The sequence below is a fragment of the Planococcus citri genome, chromosome 5 (assembly GCF_950023065.1).
Source record: "Planococcus citri chromosome 5, ihPlaCitr1.1, whole genome shotgun sequence".
NCBI classification, from domain to species: Eukaryota; Metazoa; Arthropoda; class Insecta; order Hemiptera; family Pseudococcidae; genus Planococcus; species Planococcus citri.
The window spans coordinates 17,296,043-17,317,489 of record NC_088681.1 but is presented as its reverse complement, the minus strand read 5'-3'; the positions used below and the strand labels follow the sequence as shown (position 1 = coordinate 17,317,489).

Here is a 21,447-nt window from a genome sequence, read left to right as displayed (position 1 = left end):
TTTAAATCGACTTAATTAATAAAGGAGGAGTCCCGATAAGGCCACTTTTTGGGCCCCGCACAGTTATTGACTCGACCACTCTTAAAATGTTGTAATAAATGTCCAAAATAGGAATCCGTGGTTAGTTAACCCAAAATGACCATTTTTTGGGCTCCACGGGTTCCCAAAGTTGTGAATAAAAAAAGAATTTTAGGAACCACTGAGTATTATTTTCAAAAACGTTTTCAGCGTAAAATATCTGTTTGAACCCGATATTCGTTATACGAGGTGATTTTTCCATTCTCGACCCTCGTGGGCAGAAATTGGGGGGGTTTTGATTTTTGGAAAATTTTGGAACCACAATTTTGAACCTACCCCATTGAACCCCGCTAAAAAGCTTTTCAAAGTTCATTGGTATCTGAAAGACCTCCATCCTACCAAATTTTGAGCTCAATAAAATTTTGCGCTGGTACTCAAAAATCCTATTTTCCAATTTTTTTGTAATTTCGATATTTTGGGAACCCCTGAAAAATGAAAACCTGCGATTTGCGCCAAACGTAACGTTTTGAGGTATATATTCAATTATCCAGATGAAAAAGTTCAATAAAGCTCCCTGTATATTCATAATTTTGAACCCTTTTTTTGGAGCCCCCCACTTTAGGCACCCCTAAAAAAGGCATTGACACATATTTTTTCAAATAATTTGAAGAATTTACATTTAAAACACCCTAGCAAGTGTTCGATAATTTTTCATTTCATTTATCCTGTACCTAACTTTCAAAAATGAGGTTTTTTGGGTCAAATTCTGAGATTTTACTTCGTTGAAATCGTGAAAACGTGATTTTAACGTTTTTTTCGAGGAGTAAAATCTTGGAATTTGACCCAAAATAGCCCAATTTTGAAAGTTACGGGAAAACTCATATGAAAAATTATCGAGCACTTGCTAGTGTGTTTCAAATGTAAATTCTTCAATTCATTTGAAAAAATATGCTTCAACGCCTTTTTCAGGGGTGCCTAAAGTGGGGGGTTCCAAAAAAAGGGTTCAAAATTACGAATATACAGAGAGCTTTATTCAACTTTTTCATCTAGATTATTGAATATACACTTCAAAACGTTACGTTTGGCGCAAATTGCAGGTTTCTAATTTTCCAGGGGTTCCCAAAACATCGAAATTACGAAAAATTGGAAAATTGGATTTTTGAGTACCAGCGCAAAATTTTATTGAGCTCAAATTTTGGTAGGATGGAGGTCTTTCAGATACTAATGAACTGTGAAAAGCTTTTCAGCGGGGTTCAATGGGGTAGGTTCAAAATTGTGGTTCCAAAATTTTCCAAAAATCAAACCCCCCCCCCCCAATTTCTGCCCTAGAGGGTCGAGAATGGAAAAATCACCTCGTATATCATTTATCGAGTTCAAACAGATATTTTACGCTGAAAAGGTTTTTGAAAATAATACTCAGTGGTTCCTAAAATTCTTTTTTTATTCACAACTTTGGGAGGGGTTCCCAAAAAATGGTCATTTTGGGTTAACTAACCGCGGATTCGTATTTGGGACATTTATTACAACATTTCAAGAGTGGTGGAGTAGATAACTGTGCGGGGCCCAAAAAGTGGCCTTATCGGGACTCCTCCTTTTCTCCATTTCTTCATTAAACATTTTTATTGTTTACCTAATTATAGTGACGATTTTTTTAATAAGATGTCTGTAAGTTTTAATGAAATTCAATGTCAACCATTTCCTTTTCATGTTCATTGAGTGACTTTCTGCATTTTTACTGTTTCATTATTTTATGACGATTCTATTTTATTAATAAGATGTTGTAACAATGTAAAGTTTTATTCAATTATAATGAAATGTGTTTGAAAAACAAAAAAAAATGTGTCTCTCTATTTTTTAAATGATTTGTGTGTTCACAAGTTGGTCTGATTATTCCAACGAATTGGAAACTTTCAAGAATGTTCCAATATGAGTCATTTACATATAAGAAGATTCTCTGCAGTAAAAGTTATACGTACCTTCATCGATCCTAATTTTTTACAGTTGAAAATCTACTAAAACTACAAATTACTCAAGATTTAAAATCACAAAATTTATTAAGTCACTCAAATTTCAAATCACGAAGTTTATGAAAAATTACCCAAGTTTTAAGATTACGAAAAATCATCAAAATTATTCATAACTTTGGAAATAAAATATTCTCAAAATTTTTCTCACATAACAACTTCTTGGAGTGCATGGAAGAAGTACCATCACGAGAAAAGAATAGTCAATCCCTTCCCGCCAATTTCGATCCATTTGGAAATTGTCGAATAGCTATCGACTGCACAGAAGTTCCAATTGAAATTTCATCCGATGTAAAACGAGCTTACGAATGTAATAAAACTACGAAATAACAAAAACAAGCAAACAGACAAGCAAACAACTAAAATAAATAAAATTTTTGTATGGCTCATACGTACATGTTTGTTTCCTTTTTAGAAAAATGGCCACCAAGAGATCAGCAAATTCCAGGATCGCTTCCTCTAAACTGAAAAGAATAAAATTCGACGAGGGAGTGATTCCTAACATCTTCAAAAGCATAGAAGAATTGCAGGAGCAGTTGTTCCATGGGGGTCGCAGAGTCATGCACGTTCAATTTCAACTTTGATTAGACCCCTTGAGGGGTGAGGAGGGTCCACATTTCGAGTACTCTCGATTGGGGGGGGGGGGGTCAAATTGGAATTTTGAGCTGGAATAAAATCGAATCGTCTGCTTAGACCCTCAAGAAAAGCTTTTGTAAATTTCAGCCCTCTAGAGGGCGTAGATCAAATTTTGGTTTTTTCAAATGTTGAAAAAAAAACGAGTTTGACTTGAATAGTAATTCACTTTCAAACTCAAAACTCTACGAAAATGCTCGAAAAAATTCTCGTCGAAATATGTATACCTACTTATTTATTTTCTCCTCCCTGCTTGTAATACTTATACCTACCAGAATAATTTGCCTGTCTCATATATCAAAACTTCCATAAATAAATTTACTCCGTTGTTCTTATTGACCTTAGGGCATTTCCGAACATTAACTCAAATTCGAAACTTTTCCGATGTAGATTCATAGATACAGGGCTCGTATAGAGATGTACAGATTATCAGCACTGGCAGCATGAGCCATAAAATAAAACGCGGAATAGACCGTTTGATAAACAAAGCAATCGCCCACCAATTCTACTGCAACGTCGCGTCGTCGATACGACGATGTCGAAATGCCATTCGACAATCGAATGAAAAGCCTTCGCTAATTAATACACGATACGAGTCTCTGCATATAATAAGTCATATTTCACGTATACAGCAGAAAACAGCGGCTCGGTGGCGTATTTTTGATCGAAAAACAGCCTAAGTAATTTACCTCGCCACAGAGACTTCATTGGTTTTGAAATATACAATTTTTGTAAACGTTTAATTATTATACGATGTTATTTAAAGGCGACGAGACCACCGCCGACCTCAGGGCTGTCTCCGTTCAATTCAATTTCCGCCTTTAAAAAGTTAAAGTAGGTTGGTTATCAAAGAAATTATGAAACAGGCTGTGTTGGTTTTTATATACCTCATCATGGATTGACCATGAGGAAAAAAAACATGTTTTGGTACCCACCAGATATAGACAAATTTTGTTTCCACATTCTTGCTTGCCAGAGTAGATGACGTCCATTAGGTAGTTTAAAAAGTACTTACTCAGAATGTAGTTTCATACTTATTTTAATTTTCAGGATTGAACAACAATAAGGTAGGTACGAATAATCGACGTTTAGATAGAACTTATCTATTCCGATTTTAATAAGTATATAATATTATGTATTATCATGTGGCATTTTCATTTTATTTTATATTTCAATATTTTGAATAATTTGTGTTAGTATTTTATTCCACTTTAATGTTCAATTTTATTCTAATTTTATTCTATATATTTTTCTTTATGAAAAATAAAAATGCACAATGATAAGTATGGTTATTTGGTTACCTATTTGTCTTACCTATTTACTTAAGAATGTAGCCATGCTCAATTTTGTTTGTTAGCTACTTAGTACTTGAGTTGCAAAATCTTTGACTGCCTTCTTTCTTTACCCCTAAATTTTGATACTTTCATAGAAAAGTTCTTTACATGGTAGCAGAGCATTTGGCTGACCACAGAGAGCTAGGTAACAATCGAGCAAATAAAGCAAAACCTATAATGTATCATGCAATAAATGCCGAAAAGTTCATATTGATGTAATTATATGTTCATGTAAGTTATATTTCATATCTTCTTTAATAAAATTAAGACTGGAGTGAAACTGAATGGTCATACACAAAAACATATAGGTATACGATTCCTGCGAAGGTGCTCAGCCATATGAGATAAAAAATATATTTTTTCTTTGCTGTTTGTATCGCGAACAGGTACATGAGTAAACAGTTCACACAAATAATTTTCCTTTAATGCAAGATTTATCTATGAAATCGACAATCCTGCTCTCCTGCAACTCCCACGTAAGTGTATTTCTCGAGTGTAAAGGTTGTGGCTGCGGCTCGCAAGGGCCTAGCCAGGCATACTCGGGGGAAATCTTGCGAAAATAAGGCTAAACAAAATTCCACCTGTCTAGATTTTCCATACTACATGTTTCAATTTGTATATCACATGTATCTGGGTATCGCATGGAAAAAGAAATGAGGAAACACAAGTCGACGCATCGCCAAACGTGTGTGAGACCGCTGCCGCAGCTTTTTGGTGGTCTCCCTCCATTTAACATGATCGGCTACCTATAGGTATGCTTTATCCCCTCATTCGACCTCGTCGCATTTTGGGCACGTTAACCTTTATAAACGAAACCGAGAAGGAAAATGTTCAACGAATAATTTTGATTCTTATTCACTCTCACAATAAATGATGAATCAATAAGAAATCTTAAGAATGACCCCAACGAACTACTAAGTGCTGGTGGGAAATGATTTATATGTAATAATGGTAAGAAAACTTTTTAGTTATAAAATTTTTAATATGTAATTAATTTTAGGTTTTTCTTAGGTACTTCCTTGTTATCAAAATTGAAAAAAGAAGATGCTATTGCTTCGAATCAGGTAAACTTTTTAAATGTATTTCTCATATTGTACACATCCAAAAAACGAAGTAAACACGCACAAAACTTTTAAATGCTACAGAAAAGGTAATAGATAAATTATCTGTTCAGAATGACTCGCATCAAAGTCTTGTTTAATGTCAGCAAAAATAGATCTGTATCCCATAAAAAAAAAGGACAAAAAACAAGAGGTTCGCATCACAGTGGTACATAATGAGTATAGGTACTAAAAATTAAAATATGCCATTTTTTGTGAAAATTGTCAAAAACATAAACAAAAACATCGAGCAAATTGAGTTGCAATCTCTAGACACACATTGCAGAATGCATTTTTTTACTCATTTCCAATTTGCTGAAAATTTGAGAAAAACGTACTTTATGTAAAAATATTCACTATAATTAATCGGTTCGTTGTTGTTATTGTTACAGATTATGGCTGAGCGACGTGAAATTGTATGCGATCTGTGCAGTAGGTCATTACTAGAAGTTGGACGACCGATGCAGAACAAAATGAATGCCATAGATGCCATTTTCATCACCAATTGCTTACATCTTTTTCATCGATCATGCATCACTGATGCAATAAATAGGTCCAAAACTAACAGACACGGAGAAAAAGTTTACTACTGCGCGCATCCAAACTATTCTCAGCCAATAATTCGCAACAATTTGCTCAATGTAACAGTAACCACATAGAGAACGTCAAGCAGTTATGTCTGATGAATGTCCGATGCCTAAACACCAACCACGTTACATACCACCCGAATATGTACCTGATCACTCAATTCATATCAGTCCATTCACACTGGAACCGCCGTACATACCAGCGCCAAAACCAAAAGCTCAACAGAAACGAGCTGCAAAGAAAAAAAATCCACCGGTACCAGTTCAGAAACCACCTGTAAAACGTACGCGCAGCAAAGTTGGAAAAAATCTGGTTAAAGACTTAACACTAATCGAACCCAAAATTCGTTTAGAAATTTTAGATGAAAATGACTCTTGTAGTCTTGTAAAATGATTGTATGTCCTGAATTTTCGACTTATAAAAAATCCGCTTTTGCAAGAAAATCTATCAAGCAGGCTGCCGCAAATACAGCAACGAATACTTTGCCATAATACGACTGGAAGCTATCATTTATGCACACAAATGCATAGGATGTGTACAAAAATTCATGTGTTTGAATTGTTACTTTTAATCACGACAATTTGGAATTATATAAGTAGTGATGATTCAAATTTTATTTACTGGATGCCATAACCCTTGCTATTTGTTGCATTGCATCACCATTGATACGTCCATGGAATGTAATTGTTTGATTCTGGCAGCAATAAAAACGCATTGACAGTGGCGTAGCCAAGGGGCCCTCCCTTATTTGAAAGAAAACATGCAAAAATGGACTTTTTTTTTGGTTGTTTGGACCCATATTTTCTAAAAAATTTCGCTCTCGCTTCGCTCGAGCAGTAATTTTACCTTCGTTTTCATGAAATCACGACACATCACGATAGGTTTCCAGAAAATTACCCCTCATTTCGATTTTTCATACCCAAAAATCTGGTTTTGCCCCCTCCTTGAGAAAATCCTGGCTACGCCACTGCGCATTGACAAGTTTCTTGGATAAAGTAGTCAATCACTAAGACAACTTTTGCGGTATAATTTATATAGGTAATAAATATTTATTTAAATTTATCATTATAATTAATAATATACTTATTAGTTTATTTAATGATAGTGTTCGTTAGTTGTATGTAATTTTCGATGAAATTGAATTTAAAAGGGCGCGGGAATGGACTCCGAATGCGGCGTTTTGCACGTACAGCCATCTAGTTTGTATCTAGAAAACCAAATTCGGATTTTCGTTTCCCTCCCCCTTCCACAAGGGCTGGCCTATTGGCCTATTTGTGAGACGATTTTTTGCAAATACCTTACCAAGTGTAACATTTTGGCGAGCAGTAGACAAATAGCGTAAATGTTCAACTTTATTTGTTATTTCAATTCGCTGATATTGTACCATAATTAACATTGCTAATGGTTTGTTACAGAATTGTTAAAATGTTTAAGTATTCAAGCTAAATTTTGTAATGTTGATGTTGAATTTTCATTTTGTACAAGTTCTGAGTGCCTTGGCTTTCTCTGTGAATTTCTTCACTACTGTTCATAAAACATTTCACGTTTACAACTATTGTTTCCTCATTAATTTTCGATATACGCAGATTGAAAAATAGGTGTCATTTTGAACAGTAAGAATTGTTGGGAAAATATTCGAAACACATTCCACACTACACTTTCTGATATTGAAAAATGACATTAAAACGTCGTTGTGTGTTCACGAATTTGGTTTTTGATTTCCCAAAAACAAAAATTTTGGACAAAGCACATTTTGTAATTGAGCTCTTTGTTTAAAGGCGCAGCTGCAGAGTGATCCCAATTCCGTTACTATTGAAATTATTCATCACGTTTCATTCAGTGTTACAACGAAACATTCTCATCCTGTTTGGATAACTTTCATGAACCAAGAACTGCATTTCCAGCTGAAAGAAGAGATAAAAAATCTTGTCAACAGTAGAAGACGATGGAACAACTGTAGTTGCTCCTTCATCAGACTCGCGTTCTATCATGGGAGAAGCTTTTGATGACTCTGAGGAACAAGATGTAGTTCCAGCTGCTGTTGTTCCATCATCAGAGTTTGCGGGCTCATCTGAAAATTTAGTTTCAACTTCTGAATTTTGTGAATTAATGAAACGCCTTTGCGATCAATCTTTCCTTCTTAAAGGAGGCTCAGTTGATTCTTCTTTAAAAAAGAAAGTGATTGAGTTGGGTGTTATGATGAATCAATATGTTGAAATTGATTCCGAATTAAATGTTCCGATCCTTCCCGTTTCCGATCTTCCGAGATCAAAAAAACGTAAGTGCTGATTTTTGTTCATTTGAAAATTTTTTTTTAGAGTCAAATGGTTCAATTTTTCAGAAATGGAAAGCTGAAAGATGAAACGTTTGGTTTTAGCTTTTAGCTTTAAAAAATCCCAAACTTCCTTACGTTAGCTTTCAGCTTTTAGCTTTCAACTTTTCATTTTTTTTTAGTGAGGTGAATAGAAAGGGAAATGGAAACTCACAACCACAACACAACGAAAAAAAAACATGAGAAAACTTAAACTCAACTTGAGAAAAGTGAAATGTGAAAAATGAAAATCAAAAAAAAACTCAAACAGAAACTGAACCAAATGAATTTGTAAAAAAGCTGAAAGAAAGCTGAATAAGTAGAGTGATATGTTTAATAAGAAAATATTAACGTTCCGAAGTTGTTTCAAGACTTAATGATATTTACTTGGTACTGAATTTTATGGGTTTTTTTCCTTTTTTTTTCAGTCAAATGATTCAATTTGATATGATTCTTAAGAAATATTGACGTTTCAGAGTTGTTTCAAGTTACTATACTTTTACTTATATAATAGGTAATGTAAAATGTGTACTTGGTCTTGATTTTTATGTTTTTTTTTTTGTCAAATGATTCAATTTGATACTTATGATTTATAAGAAATATTGACGTCCCAAAGTTGTTTCAAGTTTTACTTGGTCATTCCACGTCAATTGGACCAAGAAGTGGTAGGGGGGGGTTCAGCGATTTTTTTGAAATTTTTCCTGTGGAAAGACCTTCCGAAAGGATGACCAATGGCGCAAATCGCAGCCCTCTAGCCCTTTTTTTAAAGGCAGCCAGGGGGTGTCAAAGTTTTCAGTGAACCTAAAATATCATCCATTTCAGCAGTGGATTACTCGATAACCGCGATACCTACCAAAATGGAACTTTTTCTCATAGTTAGGGGTTTTGAAAGGCTTTTAGATGATATCATGAAAATCAGTGTTGCCACTTTTTTCGTACAAAAAATTAGCTCGAAAAGTTTCGAAACGTAGTTTTCATATCGTTCCGACTTTCAAAAATTCTGAAAAAAAATATTTTATGGACAACTTTTAATGCTGAACAACATACTTATTAAAAAAATAAGGATGGTAACATGTTGCGAAGTCGATTCAAAAAAATTTTAAGTTTGCGAAAAAATTCGATTTTTTGATTTAAAACACGAAAAAAAGTTTTGATAGGTAAAGTTGACCCATTTGACCCCTATTTTTACGTATCTGTCGAAAAAGTTGAAAAAACCCATTAACTCGATGAAATGACTTCCTCATGAGAAAATCAAAATTTGAAAAGATTCAAAAAATGAACAAATTTTCATTTTTTGTTGTGAGTGTAATTTTTAAGAACTTTTTCATGAAATGCGTCAGAAAGAGATCAAAATAAGACAACTGACTAAATTTGAACTTGTTTTGATGTTTGAAATCGAAAATTGAATTTTTTCGAATTTTGATTTTTTGTGAGGAGTTCATTTCATTGAGTGAAAGGGTTTTTTCAAATTTTTCAACAGATACGTACAAATAAGGGTCAAATGGGTCAACTTCACCTATCAAAACTTTTTTTTATGTTTTAAATCAAAAAATCGAATTTTTTCGCAAACTTTAAATTTTTTTAAATCGACTTTGCAACATGTTACCATCCTAATTTTTTAATATGTTGTTCAGCATCCAAAGTTGTCCATAATATATTTTTTTCAGAATTTTTGAGTCGGAACAATATGAAAACTACGTTTCGAAACTTTTCGAGCTAATTTTTTGTACGAAAAAAAGTGGCAACACTGATTTTCATGATATCATCAAAAAGCTGGTCAAAACCTCTAACTATGGGAAAAAGTTCCATTTTGGTAGGTATCGCGGTTATCGAGTAATCCACTACTGAAATGGATGATATTTTAGGTTCACTGAAAACTTTGACACCCCCTGGCTGCCTTTAAAAATGGGCTAGATGGCTGCGATTTGCGCCATTGGTCATCCCTTCGGAAGGTCTTTCCACAGGAAAAATTTCAAAAAAATCGCCGAACCCCCTACCACTTATTGGTCCAATTGACGTGGAATGACCCTACTTAGTGATACGTAGGTATGTACTTGATCCTGAATGGAAAAAGACAAAAGAGAAAGAGTCAATTGAAATTTCAAAACAAATTATTATTTTCGATCATTTCTCAATTTAATTGTTTAAGATGCAATTTACATAGGTACATTTTTGTACTCGTAACTTGCTTCTGAGTTCTATACTATTTCCAAAAAAAATTCAATTAATTATTTTAATTTTTAAAAATACGATTTTTATGCACTCGTATTCGTAAATTTTTTCCAAGTTCTTCTATTTCCAAAAAAAAAAAATTCGTTTGAATGAGCAAATGACTCTTTCACCGTGGAAGTCCGGGACTGTAGCATTTCCCAACAAGTAACAACACATACGCTCGCAAACGCAACTCGTGTACCTCGACTCGAAAATCGAGAAAGGATTCGCGATAAGATAAGATGGTGCGGATGGCAGTGCGGGGTGTCGATAATAACACCGCTACATACGTCTACGTACGATTATAAAATAATCAAATCCTACAAGTATTTATCAATTTACTAGCTTTTTTTCGTTTTCGTTCTCGTCTTCGTCTTCGTCTCTCGTCTTTTATGCTGCAGCTCGAGTTGGCATATCAACTATCAGCATCGAGACAAGAGTACAGCTACAGATACAGAGATACTCGAACACATTAGAAGTACCTATACGTACAACATTACGCAGTGCACTATTGTAAACGCATTATTCGCTCGTCGTAAATCATAGACACGCGTATTAAGGCTGATCGTGGTGGTGCTTAACGCTTGTGATCGTCGTGCTCGTAATTTCAATCGTACAATAATTTAACGTCGCCGAAAGCTCTTTCGAAATTCGTTCCCGTATTCCGGTATTCGTAGCAGCGCGTAAGACTTAATTTTGGCAGAAAAATATGGACGAAACAGCGGTTACAACGGCGACAGCGACCACAAACACCGATGCGAAAAAAGTAAGCAAATTAAATCGAGTCAACCGTGTAATTATGTACAGAGTACCTAGCATAGCACCTACTACCTACATTCGAAAGGTTTTATTCACATAGTGTGGTCTCTCAGTCTCAACGCTGATAAGTGTTCGTTTTAGTATAAGGTACCGTACAAAGTAGACAAGGTACAAGGTAGTTTTCTGGACTTGTAAATATGAAAATTTGACATTCCGAGCAATTGGGTGGATGGAAATTTCCCATTCGATGGTACCGAAGGTTAATCGCTCGTCATTGCGTAAGTCTGAAATATGTAACACCAACGGTAAACACATTAGTCAGCTATTGAACCTACATAATACGCTGCAAATGTTCAGATTTTACTCTAGACAAGGAAAACAGTCTTCGTTTCCTCTCGACTGAATACCTTTCATATTGAATGATGACAAAGCCTAAAGTATACACAAAAATTGGTCGAATATATGCGAATCACAGACAGACACTTAGAAGATTTTTTTCAAAATTCCTCAGCCAAACCGGAAAAAATTGATAGGAACTCGAGTTTAAATCAAAATTTCTCACTTTTACAAAAATTCAACAACCAATTTTTTTCAATCAACATAGATATCCGGCCAATTTAGCAAACATTTTTTCGCCAGGGCATTAATTTACATCATTTTAATGGAAATTTCTAATAAATAAAAACAAACAAACAAGGCAAAAACCAGCTACGAACAGTAAGTAAGTATTGAATTTGAACTAAAATTACTCAAAATTTTGAGTGGACATCTATGTGTATTTTAATATAGCAAAATGTTCGTAATTTTATCCTCTTTAAAATGCTTCTTTACCGAAAGCTCTACATTCAACCGTTCAAAAGTTCTTGAAGATAATGTCACCAAAATGTTCAAATTGTGTTATCACGTTGTTATCAATTCAAACATATTGTGTTGATGAATAATCACTTTCCGCGACTTTGATCTTCAATAACTTTTGAACAGTTGAAGGTAGAGCTTTCGGTAAAGACGAAGCATTTTAAAGAGGATAAAATTACGAACATTTTGCTACATTAAAATACCTAGGTGTCCACTCAAAATTTCGAGTAATTTTAGTTCAAAGTTCAATACTCACTGTTCGTTGCTGGTTTTTGCATTGTTTTTGCAACTTCAAACTTCGAATACTTTTGAACGGTTGCTTCTATAGCTTTCAGCAAAAAATAATTTTAAAGACAGGCATGAAATCCACTAAAAAGTGGGCCTACTTACAAAATGGCGGCCATTTCAATTGACAGCCGAAATCGCAGATTTTGTGTTCCAACATGGGACTTGCACGAAATTTTCTAAACCGTACAAAGGTAGATCGAAAGATCTGGCAAAAATTTCACCTGTCAAAATTTCAAGTGCTAAAGTGCCTTTTTCGATTTTTGGTGAATTTTTGAAAATCAAATTTAGGCCAAAAATGAGGGAAAAAATTAAAATTTTACCAAATTGACCAAGAAAGCTGAAATTTGGGATATCCTTACTCTATTTTCGACACGCCAAATCGATTGGAAACTGTTTCAAACCGTATTGAGCAGTTCTGGAGCCTCCAGCAGATTTTTAGAACTCGAAATTTCCACAAAATTTTATCAAATGGGGTTGGAAAGCCGAAATTAATCCTGCAAACTGATTTCAATACGCTGTGTGAAGTCGACTGCAGGAAAATTTCAAGTCGTTTTAGAGCCTCCAGCAACTTTTTGAAAATTACTGGGGCCTCCGGTACATTTTTGAAATTTGAAAATGAACCAAACACTCCGATTTTGACACCCTCTGAAGATGACTTCAGGTGGGTTTAAGTCATTTCTGAGCCTCCAGTGACTTTTTGAAAGGTTTCATGGCGTTTTCAGGAGAATAGAAGTTTCCAAGAAGTAGCTGGAAGCTTCAAAATCACTTGAAAGCACCATGCAGTCGACTTAATATTATTGTAGGTATTGAAATTAGTCTGCAGAATTAATTTCTGCTTTCCAACTCCATTTGCTGAAATTTTGTGGGAATTTCGAGTTTCAAAAACCTGCTGGAGGCTCCAGAGCTGCTCAAAACGATTTGAAACAGTTTCCAATCGATTTGGCAGGTCGAAAATAGGATACTTATATTCCAAATTATAACTTTCTAGGTTGATTTGGTAAAATTTTGATTTTTTCTCACATTTTAGCCAAAATTTAATTTTCAAAAATTCACCAAAAATATAAAAAGGCACCTTAGCACTTGAAATTTTGACAGGTGATGAATTTTTGCCTGCTCTTTCGATCTACCTTTGTGCTGTTTAAAAAATGTCATTCTAGCCCTATGTTGGAACGCTAAATCTGCGATTTCGGCTGACCTGTCAATCAAACTGGCCGCCATTTTGTAAGTAGGGCGGCCAGTTATTTTTGTGGACAAGGGCTACAAATGTTCCTTAAGACTCCCTCTTTAAGAAAAACGTTGTCCCAGATGATCGGTAGGGAGGTGCAAGTGATCCTTATGCGGGCTCTCGACTATTCTTCTGCAAACTAATTTCAAGACGCTACGAAGCCGACTGCAGGTGGATTTCAAGTCGTTTTGGAGCCTATAGCCCCATTTTGAAAATTACTGGAGCCTCCAGTAGATTTTTGAAACTCGAAATTTCCCAAAATGTCATCAAATGGAGATGGAAAACCAAAATTCATTCCTCAAAGTAATGTCGATACGCCACGAAGTCGACTGCGAGTGGATTTCAAGTCATTTTGAAGCCTCCAGCGTTTTTCTGAAAATTACTGGAGCCTCCAGTAGATTTTTGAAACTTGAAATTTTCCAAAATTGCATCAAATGGAGATGGTAAGCCAAAATTCATTCTGTAAACTAATTTCAATACGTAACAAAGTCGACTGCTGTTAGGTTTAAAGTCGTTTTGGAGCCTCCAGCGACTTTATGATAGGTTCCACGACGTTTTTTGGAAAATTGAAATTTCCGAAAAGTAGCCGTAAGCTTCAAAACCATTTGAAACCACCAATGCAGTCGACTTCATCTCGTATTGAAATTAGTTTACGATGTTAATTTCGCTGGAGGCTCCAAACCGACTTGAAATCTACCTACAGCCGACTTTGTAGCGTATTGAAATTAGTTCGCAGAATAAATTTCGGCTTTCCATTTCCATTTGATGAAATTTTGTGGGAATTTAGAGTTTCAAAAATCTGCTGGAGGCTCCAGAACTGCTCAAAACGGTTTGAAACAGTTTCCAATCGATTTGACGTGTCGAAAATAGGATTATATCCCAAATTTCAGCTATCTTGGTTAATTTAGCGAAATTTTGATTTTTTCACTCATTTTTGACCTAAATTTGATTTTCAAAAATTCACCAAAAATCGAAAAAGGCACTTAAGCACCTGAAATTCTGACAGGTGATAAATTTTTGCCTGATCTGTCGACCTATTTTTATACGGTTTAGAAAATATCGGCTCTATCCAATCACATCGTCTTAATGTTTTGAACGTTCGACCAGTTAATTTCAACTTTTTTTTAAAAGTGATGATTCTGATGGATTTTTATTTCCTGAAATTTCGCAGTTTTTTTACAGGACAAATCTTTAAAAAAAGTGACCAATGTCACTTTTTTTTGGACATTTTCGCCGAAATAGCGACAAAAAGTGACTTGCAAGCGAAGTAGTGACCAAGTCACTTTTCAAGTGACCGAATTTCATGCCTGTAGCAGCAAATCCGAATACGTATATCTCATATAGTTATTATTAAGCATGTATTTATGTACCTACGTAATTTGTTTCAGATAAAAGCCAACAACGTGAAATTTGGTCCGATCGAAATAGATTTCGTGCCATTCGATACGCCTTTGAAAGAACATTTGCAAACGCTATCGGTAGCTTTGAATTTAACATTGACGATATGCGGAACGACGATCGCGCCGCTTCTCTTGCTTTACGTATTTCTTTACACGCGTTTCTGGTGGTTGGTTCCTCTGTATGCGGCGTGGGTGTATTACGATAGAGAAACCGGCTTCAAAGGTGGCAGAAAGTAAGTGACGATTGATGGGTGATGGGTTTAGCCCCCTACGAGTAGGTACGTAAGTATATAAACTATGAACCGACTGTTTTGTGCTGTGCAGGTGGAATTGGTGCCGACGTAGCGTGATTTTCGACTACTTTCGCGACTATTTCCCGTCAAAGTTGATAAAAACGCAAGATTTGGCGACCGATACGAACTACCTGTTTGTGGTTTATCCTCACGGAGTGCTATCCTACAGTACGTTGGCTGTTTTCGGCTCCGAAGCGAATCGTATCGAAAGCGAAGCGTTTCCCGGCGTAGATTTCAGAATCGTAACGTTAGACATAAATTTCTACTGTCCCATAACCAGAGAATACTTCTTATCGTTGGGTAAGATGACTTGTATTGTGTACCGTCCGGTAACTACGTAGTTTATTGGCTAGTCTATATAATGTGTCATGTGTATTGGGTCATTCCACGTCAATTGGACCAAGAAATGGTAGGGGGGTTCGGCAATTTTTTTGAAATTTTTCCTGTGGAAAGACCTTTTGAAGGGATGACCCATGGCGCAAATCGCAGCCGTCTAGCCTATTTTTAAAGGCAGCCAGGGGGTGTCAAAGTTTTCAATGAACCTAAAATATCAACCATTTTAGCAGTGGATTACTCGATAACCGCGATACCTACCAAAATGGAACTTTTTACCATAGTTAGGGGTTTTGAAAGGCTTTTTGATGATATCATGAAAATCAGTGTTGCCACTTTTTTTCGTACAAAAAATTAGCTCGAAAAGTTTCGAAACGTAGTTTTCATATCATTCCGACTCTCAAAAATTCTGAAAAAAAATTTAATGGACAACTTTTGATGCTGAACAACATATTAAAAAATTAGGATGGTAACATTTTGCAAAGTCGATTTAAAAAAATTTAAAGTTTGCAAAAAAATTCGATTTTTTGATTTGAAACATGAAAAAAAGTTTTGATAGGTGAAGTTGACCCATTTGACCCCTATTTGTACGTATCTGTTGAAAAAGTTGAAAAAACCCTTTCACTCGATGAAATGAACTCCTCACAAAAAAACCAAAATTCGAAAAGATTCAAAGAATGAACGAATTTTTATTTTTTTGTTGTGAGTGTAATTTTTAAGAACTTTTTCATGAAATACGTCAGAAAGAAATCAAAATAAGACAACTGAATAAATTTGAACTTTGTTTGATGTTTGAAATCAAAAATTGAATTTTTTCGAATTTTGATTTTTTTGTAAGGAGTTCATTTTATCGAGTGAAAGGGTTTTTTCAACTTTTTCAACAGATACGTACAAAATGGGGGTCAAATGGGTCTACTTCACCTATCAAAACTTTTTTTCATGTTTTCAATCAAAAAATCGAATTTTTTCGCAAACTTTAAATTTTTTTAAATCGACTTTGCAATATGTTACCATCCTAATTTTTTAATATGTTGTTTAGCGTTAAAAGTTGTCCATAATATATTTTTTTCAGAATTTTTGAGAGTCGGAACGATATGAAAACTACGTTTCGAAACTTATCGAGCTAATTTTTTGTACGAAAAAAAGTGGCAACACTGATTTTCATGATATCATCAAAAAGCCTCTCAAAACCCCTAACTATGGGAAGAAGTTCCATTTTGGTAGGTATCGCGGTTATCGAGTAATCTACTGCTGAAATGGTTGATATTTTAGGTTCATTGAAAACTTTGACACCCCCTGGCTGCCTTTAAAAATATGCTAGACGGCTGCGATTTGCGCCATGGGTCATCCCTTCAAAAGGTCTTTCCACGGGAAAAATTTCAAAAAAAATCGCCGAACCCCTACCACTTCTTGGTGCAATTCACGTGGAATGACCCTATTGTGTAATGCGTAATGCGTAATGCGTATGTATACTTTTTACAGGAGCCATCGGTGCGACAGAATCCAGCATCAGATACGTACTGAGCTCAGAGCCGTCCAAAGCTGTAGTGTTGATAGCCGGAGGTGCCGCCGAAGCGCAACTCGCCGCTCCCGGTAATACATATCGCATCGTCGCTGCCCGCAGAAAAGGCTTCGTTCGTTTAGCATTGAAAACCGGGTAACTAAAGGCTTATATACTCGTACATACACGAATTCGACCACGTGCTAATGTGAACCATTTTACTTTTCTTTTTTTTTTCGCTGTGTTTTTTAGCGCTTCGCTAGTTCCGGTATTTTCGTTCGGAGAAAACAACATCTACGCGCAGTACCAATCGGAATGGTTAACCAAAATGCAGCTAATGTTTAAAAAACTCACCGGCATATATCCGGCAGTGCCCAGAGGCCGAGGACTTTTACAGTACACTTTCGGAATATTACCAAATAGGCATCCGATCAATACAGTCGGTAAGTAGCGAGTAGGAAAGTCTGAATACGCGTATTAATCTGTACTCTTTCTTCCAAGTGTCATCGTATCAGTTTGTTCATGTAGTATTGATCGAGATCTACAGTATGACACAAAAAGTGGAAAGAGCTAGCGAGATGAATGAAGCAGCGTTGAGTAGGGAAAAATAAGGGCTTTCAAAAGCGGTCTTGAAAATTTCAGACCCATGCACAGGATGTTCACAAATTGATAAACTGGTTTGGTCAAAAAAATTCAAACTGGTTTTTATTGGCGCAATGTATTCTATACACTAAGGCGACGAAAACGTGATACGAATTTTTTGAAACTGGTTCATTAATTTGCAACCAGTAAACAAAAAAATGGCCAAAAATTGTAGATGGAGAAAAAAGCTTGGAACAAAAGTTGTAGAGCGTGAAAAATCACACAATTCTGTCTAATCACATTTTGAAACCGGTTCACTGGTTCGTATTGAGCAACCAGTTCCTGACAATCAACTAAAAATTGGAGATAGAGAAAAAAGCTTGAAATAAAAGTTGTAGAGCGTTAAAAAAATTTGGTCCAAGTCCTATGTTGGAACGAAAAATCTGCGGTTCTGGCTGGTGGCCATTTTGATTCACACGAATATAAATATAATACATTAAAAAATAAACGATTAGCAAAATTTTCGATAGCTCGGTGGAACCCTGAAAATGGTCTTAGATTTTTGATAGTAATGGACTAATGGTTTAGGTCGACGCAGGAGCTCGGGGCCATCCTCACACGCACAAAAAATGGGTTTGATGCTGGAGAGAAATAATCACGATTTTTTCGAAAATGTCTTATTTTGAACACTTCCATTTCCTTAGAGGTAACTCCGGATTGAAAATTTAGAGAGAACTTGGCCATTTTTATTTGATTTCATCATTTTTCGTTTTGGCTTTTCCCAACTTTGGGAGGCACCATATAAAAAAGCTAACATTTTTGCGGGATCGATTGAGGTTTTTTAACAACGAGAAAGACAGGTCACTCTCATACTGCTTTTGACCAGAAGACAGCGGTAATTTGAAGAAAAAAATTAGAGAATTCGATTTTATTTCTTTTTAGGTATTTTTTCCATTTGAGAGCCTATTTACGAAGATTTTGACTGAGTTGGATTTTATGAAAGAACGTTTTTCTCCATTTTTTCAATTTGGCGAGGCTTCAAATAAGAAAACCAATATTGTATGAGGCATAAGGTTTTTTTTTGGAAAAAGATCAATCTCGAAGAATTCAAGAAAACTACTTGGAATAATTCTTACAGTAAAGAGAGAAAATTCCAGATGAATTAAATTTTGTTTTTTTTTCTGAGGTGATCGGTACCTATCTTGCTTTTTTAAATTATACCTCATCATCATAAAATCCAACTGAACAAATTGAGGGGTTTGGGAGCGACAATATACATAAGTACTACATAGTAAGAATGTGTAATCTGTATACTGTACTAATAACATTTTTGGTTTTTTCAGTGGGCAAGCCGATTGCGGTTCCCAAAATGGAAGATCCATCGGTAAACGATATCGACCAGTACCACGCTAAATTCATTCAAGAATTAAAAACGCTTTTCGAACAGCACAAGCACAAGTACGACGCGGCCGGCGCCAACGCCGAACTTGTCATCGTTTAAACAGGATGGACCAGCGACCATTGATCGTTACCAGGTGCAGCTAAATAACCAACTACCACCGAGTAGGTAGAGGTACCTTACCAACGTAATAACCGCGTCCGTTTCCTTTATTATTTCGTACACCTCTTCGTTCGCGTAATGTACTGTCTTAGGTACTCGTAATTATTGCGTATAAAATTCGTATTGGTAGACTGTGTTCGCTCGCATTCGTAGTCAGAATGTTACCTTATGTATTTAAATTAAAATTAAATTTCAATTTCGTAGATTGTATTCGATTTAGATGTATGTAGATGTACCTCATTCACGTGTGTATCTATACGAGTATGTACTATCTAGGTCTATCTATGAACCTTCAACGTTTCTATGCAAGGGCCGCCTTTTTTGTTCTATCGTTATTCATTTTCGTTTGTTTATTTATTCCTGTTTTATACTTTTTCATATTGTTGATCTAATTATGCCTATTACATAGGTAGCGTTCGTATTTTAATCGTTATCGTTATTCGTGTACATAATGTGTATTAATCTTACCTAATGGCAATTATTAAACGTATTTTTCTTAAATTTTGCACCGTCTGTCCGGATACAGTAAATTGTACCCACTCGAGTGTCAAATGAAAATTTCATCTTTTTTTCGTTTTTAAAACGAAGTCCAAGAAGTCCAAGAGGAAATTTGTCGTACCCAGACCTATTTTACCTAGTCAGCTGCTTAGATAATAATTGTGGCGGATAAAGTAAGCACCACGCCCCGATAATTCGAAAAATGAGATAATTTATCCAAAATGGAACCTATCTATTCTGCTCATCCACCTCCCTAAATCAATTGGAAATAGACTGGTCAAAATCCGTACTATTAATCGATAGGCAATTGCTGTGCTCAAAAATATCGAGCACTCCGATACAAAGTTTTTTGACGGAGCTTTTATAGTAATAAAATGGTCTGGTTTCAACAGTTACCTTCTGAAACCTACAGATGGAACAACTGTAGATAGAATTTCATAATTTCCTCACTCGTACTTCACGGATGGAAGTTAGATCAGTTTCATCGCCCACCAACTTATCTTCTTCCGCTACCGTTTAGAAAAATAGGTTGACAAACGTGAAATAGATGAGATGCTATGTTTGGATGAGTGCGTTATCAGTTATCACTAACCAGTCATTACTACACACACCTATTTCTACTATTTATTGTAGTGATGTCAAACTATCGATAAATTATCGATAAGGAAAAAAATTGACGATTATCGGTAAAGAAGGACGCGTTATCGATAATTATCCAATAATTGACACAAATTGCACTTTTGACAACTATCACAAAAATTGACACTTTTTAACAATTATTGCAAAAATTGGCCCCTTGCGACAATTTCACTAGAAATGGACACATTGTGACTCTTTTAACGATTGGGCCATAAATTGACGCGCGACTCTTCTTGACAACTTTTGCAAAAATTGGGCCCCAATGACAGTTTTGACAACAATGAACAATTTAAAAAAATTATGCCAAACATGGGCACTTCATGACTATTTGGCCAAAAATTGACACTACTTGACAACATTTCCAAAAATGGTCACTTATTGACAACTTTTTCAGAAATTGACACTTTTTGACAACATTGCAAAAATTGCCCCCTTATGAAAATCTTACTAAAAATGGACATTTTGGGACTTTTTAACAATTGGGCCAAAAATGAGCATTTCTTGACTACTTTCCAAAAATTGACGCGTTTTGACACCCTACCGTCTCCCAAAATTGACACTTTTTGACAATTTTTGCAAAAATTCAGCCCTTATGAGAATTTTGACAAGAATGGACAACTTTTAACCAATGTGCTAAAAATGGCCACTTCTTGACTATTTTACCAAAAATTGACTATTTTACCAAAAATTGACTATTTTACCAAAAATTGACTATTTTACCAAAAATTGACTATTTTACCAAAAATTGACTATTTTACCAAAAATTGACTATTTTTAACAACAATTTCCAAAAATGGGCACTTTTTGGCTATATTTGCCAAAAATTTACACTTTTTGACAACCATTGCAAAATTTGTCCACTTGTGACAATTTTACTAGGAATGGACACTTAGAGACTTTTTAAGGATTTGTGGTAAAAATGAGCACTTCTTGACTACTTTGCGACAAATTAACGCGTTTCGACCCCCCCCCCCCCCCCCAATGGTACCAATTTGACAACTTTTGGGCGATGTTTAACAATTATTGTGCCAAAAATGGGCATTTCTTCTTCAAGATATTCTTCTGAATTGAGATAAATTTTCGTTATCTTGTGGCACTATTTTCTGTCAACTCCTAGATCATTCATTAGTTACGACCACTACTTTATATGATTGTACTGTTTTTCAATAACAAAAAATATCAACCAATCAAAATAAGTGATACAAGTAATTAATTTCAGACCATTTTTAAAAAATGAATACTTACATAAGTAGGTAACTATATTCAAACAAAGGTTTTCTCATATCAGAATTTG

At 35.2% G+C, this 21,447-nt stretch overlaps 1 protein-coding gene across 1 annotated transcript; it reads left to right on the top strand.

Moving 5' to 3' along the window:
- The first annotated feature begins 10,537 nt into the window (after window positions 1-10,537).
- LOC135847133 (2-acylglycerol O-acyltransferase 2-A-like) lies at window positions 10,538-19,517 on the top strand. The gene is made up of 6 exons (XM_065366567.1): window positions 10,538-10,985; window positions 14,735-14,979; window positions 15,071-15,339; window positions 16,855-17,029; window positions 17,126-17,316; window positions 18,799-19,517. The coding sequence occupies exons 1-6, from the start codon at window positions 10,929-10,931 to the stop codon at window positions 18,954-18,956; spliced, it is 1,095 nt and encodes a 364-aa protein (XP_065222639.1). The 5' UTR covers window positions 10,538-10,928; the 3' UTR covers window positions 18,957-19,517.
- The last annotated feature ends 1,930 nt before the right edge of the window (window positions 19,518-21,447 follow it).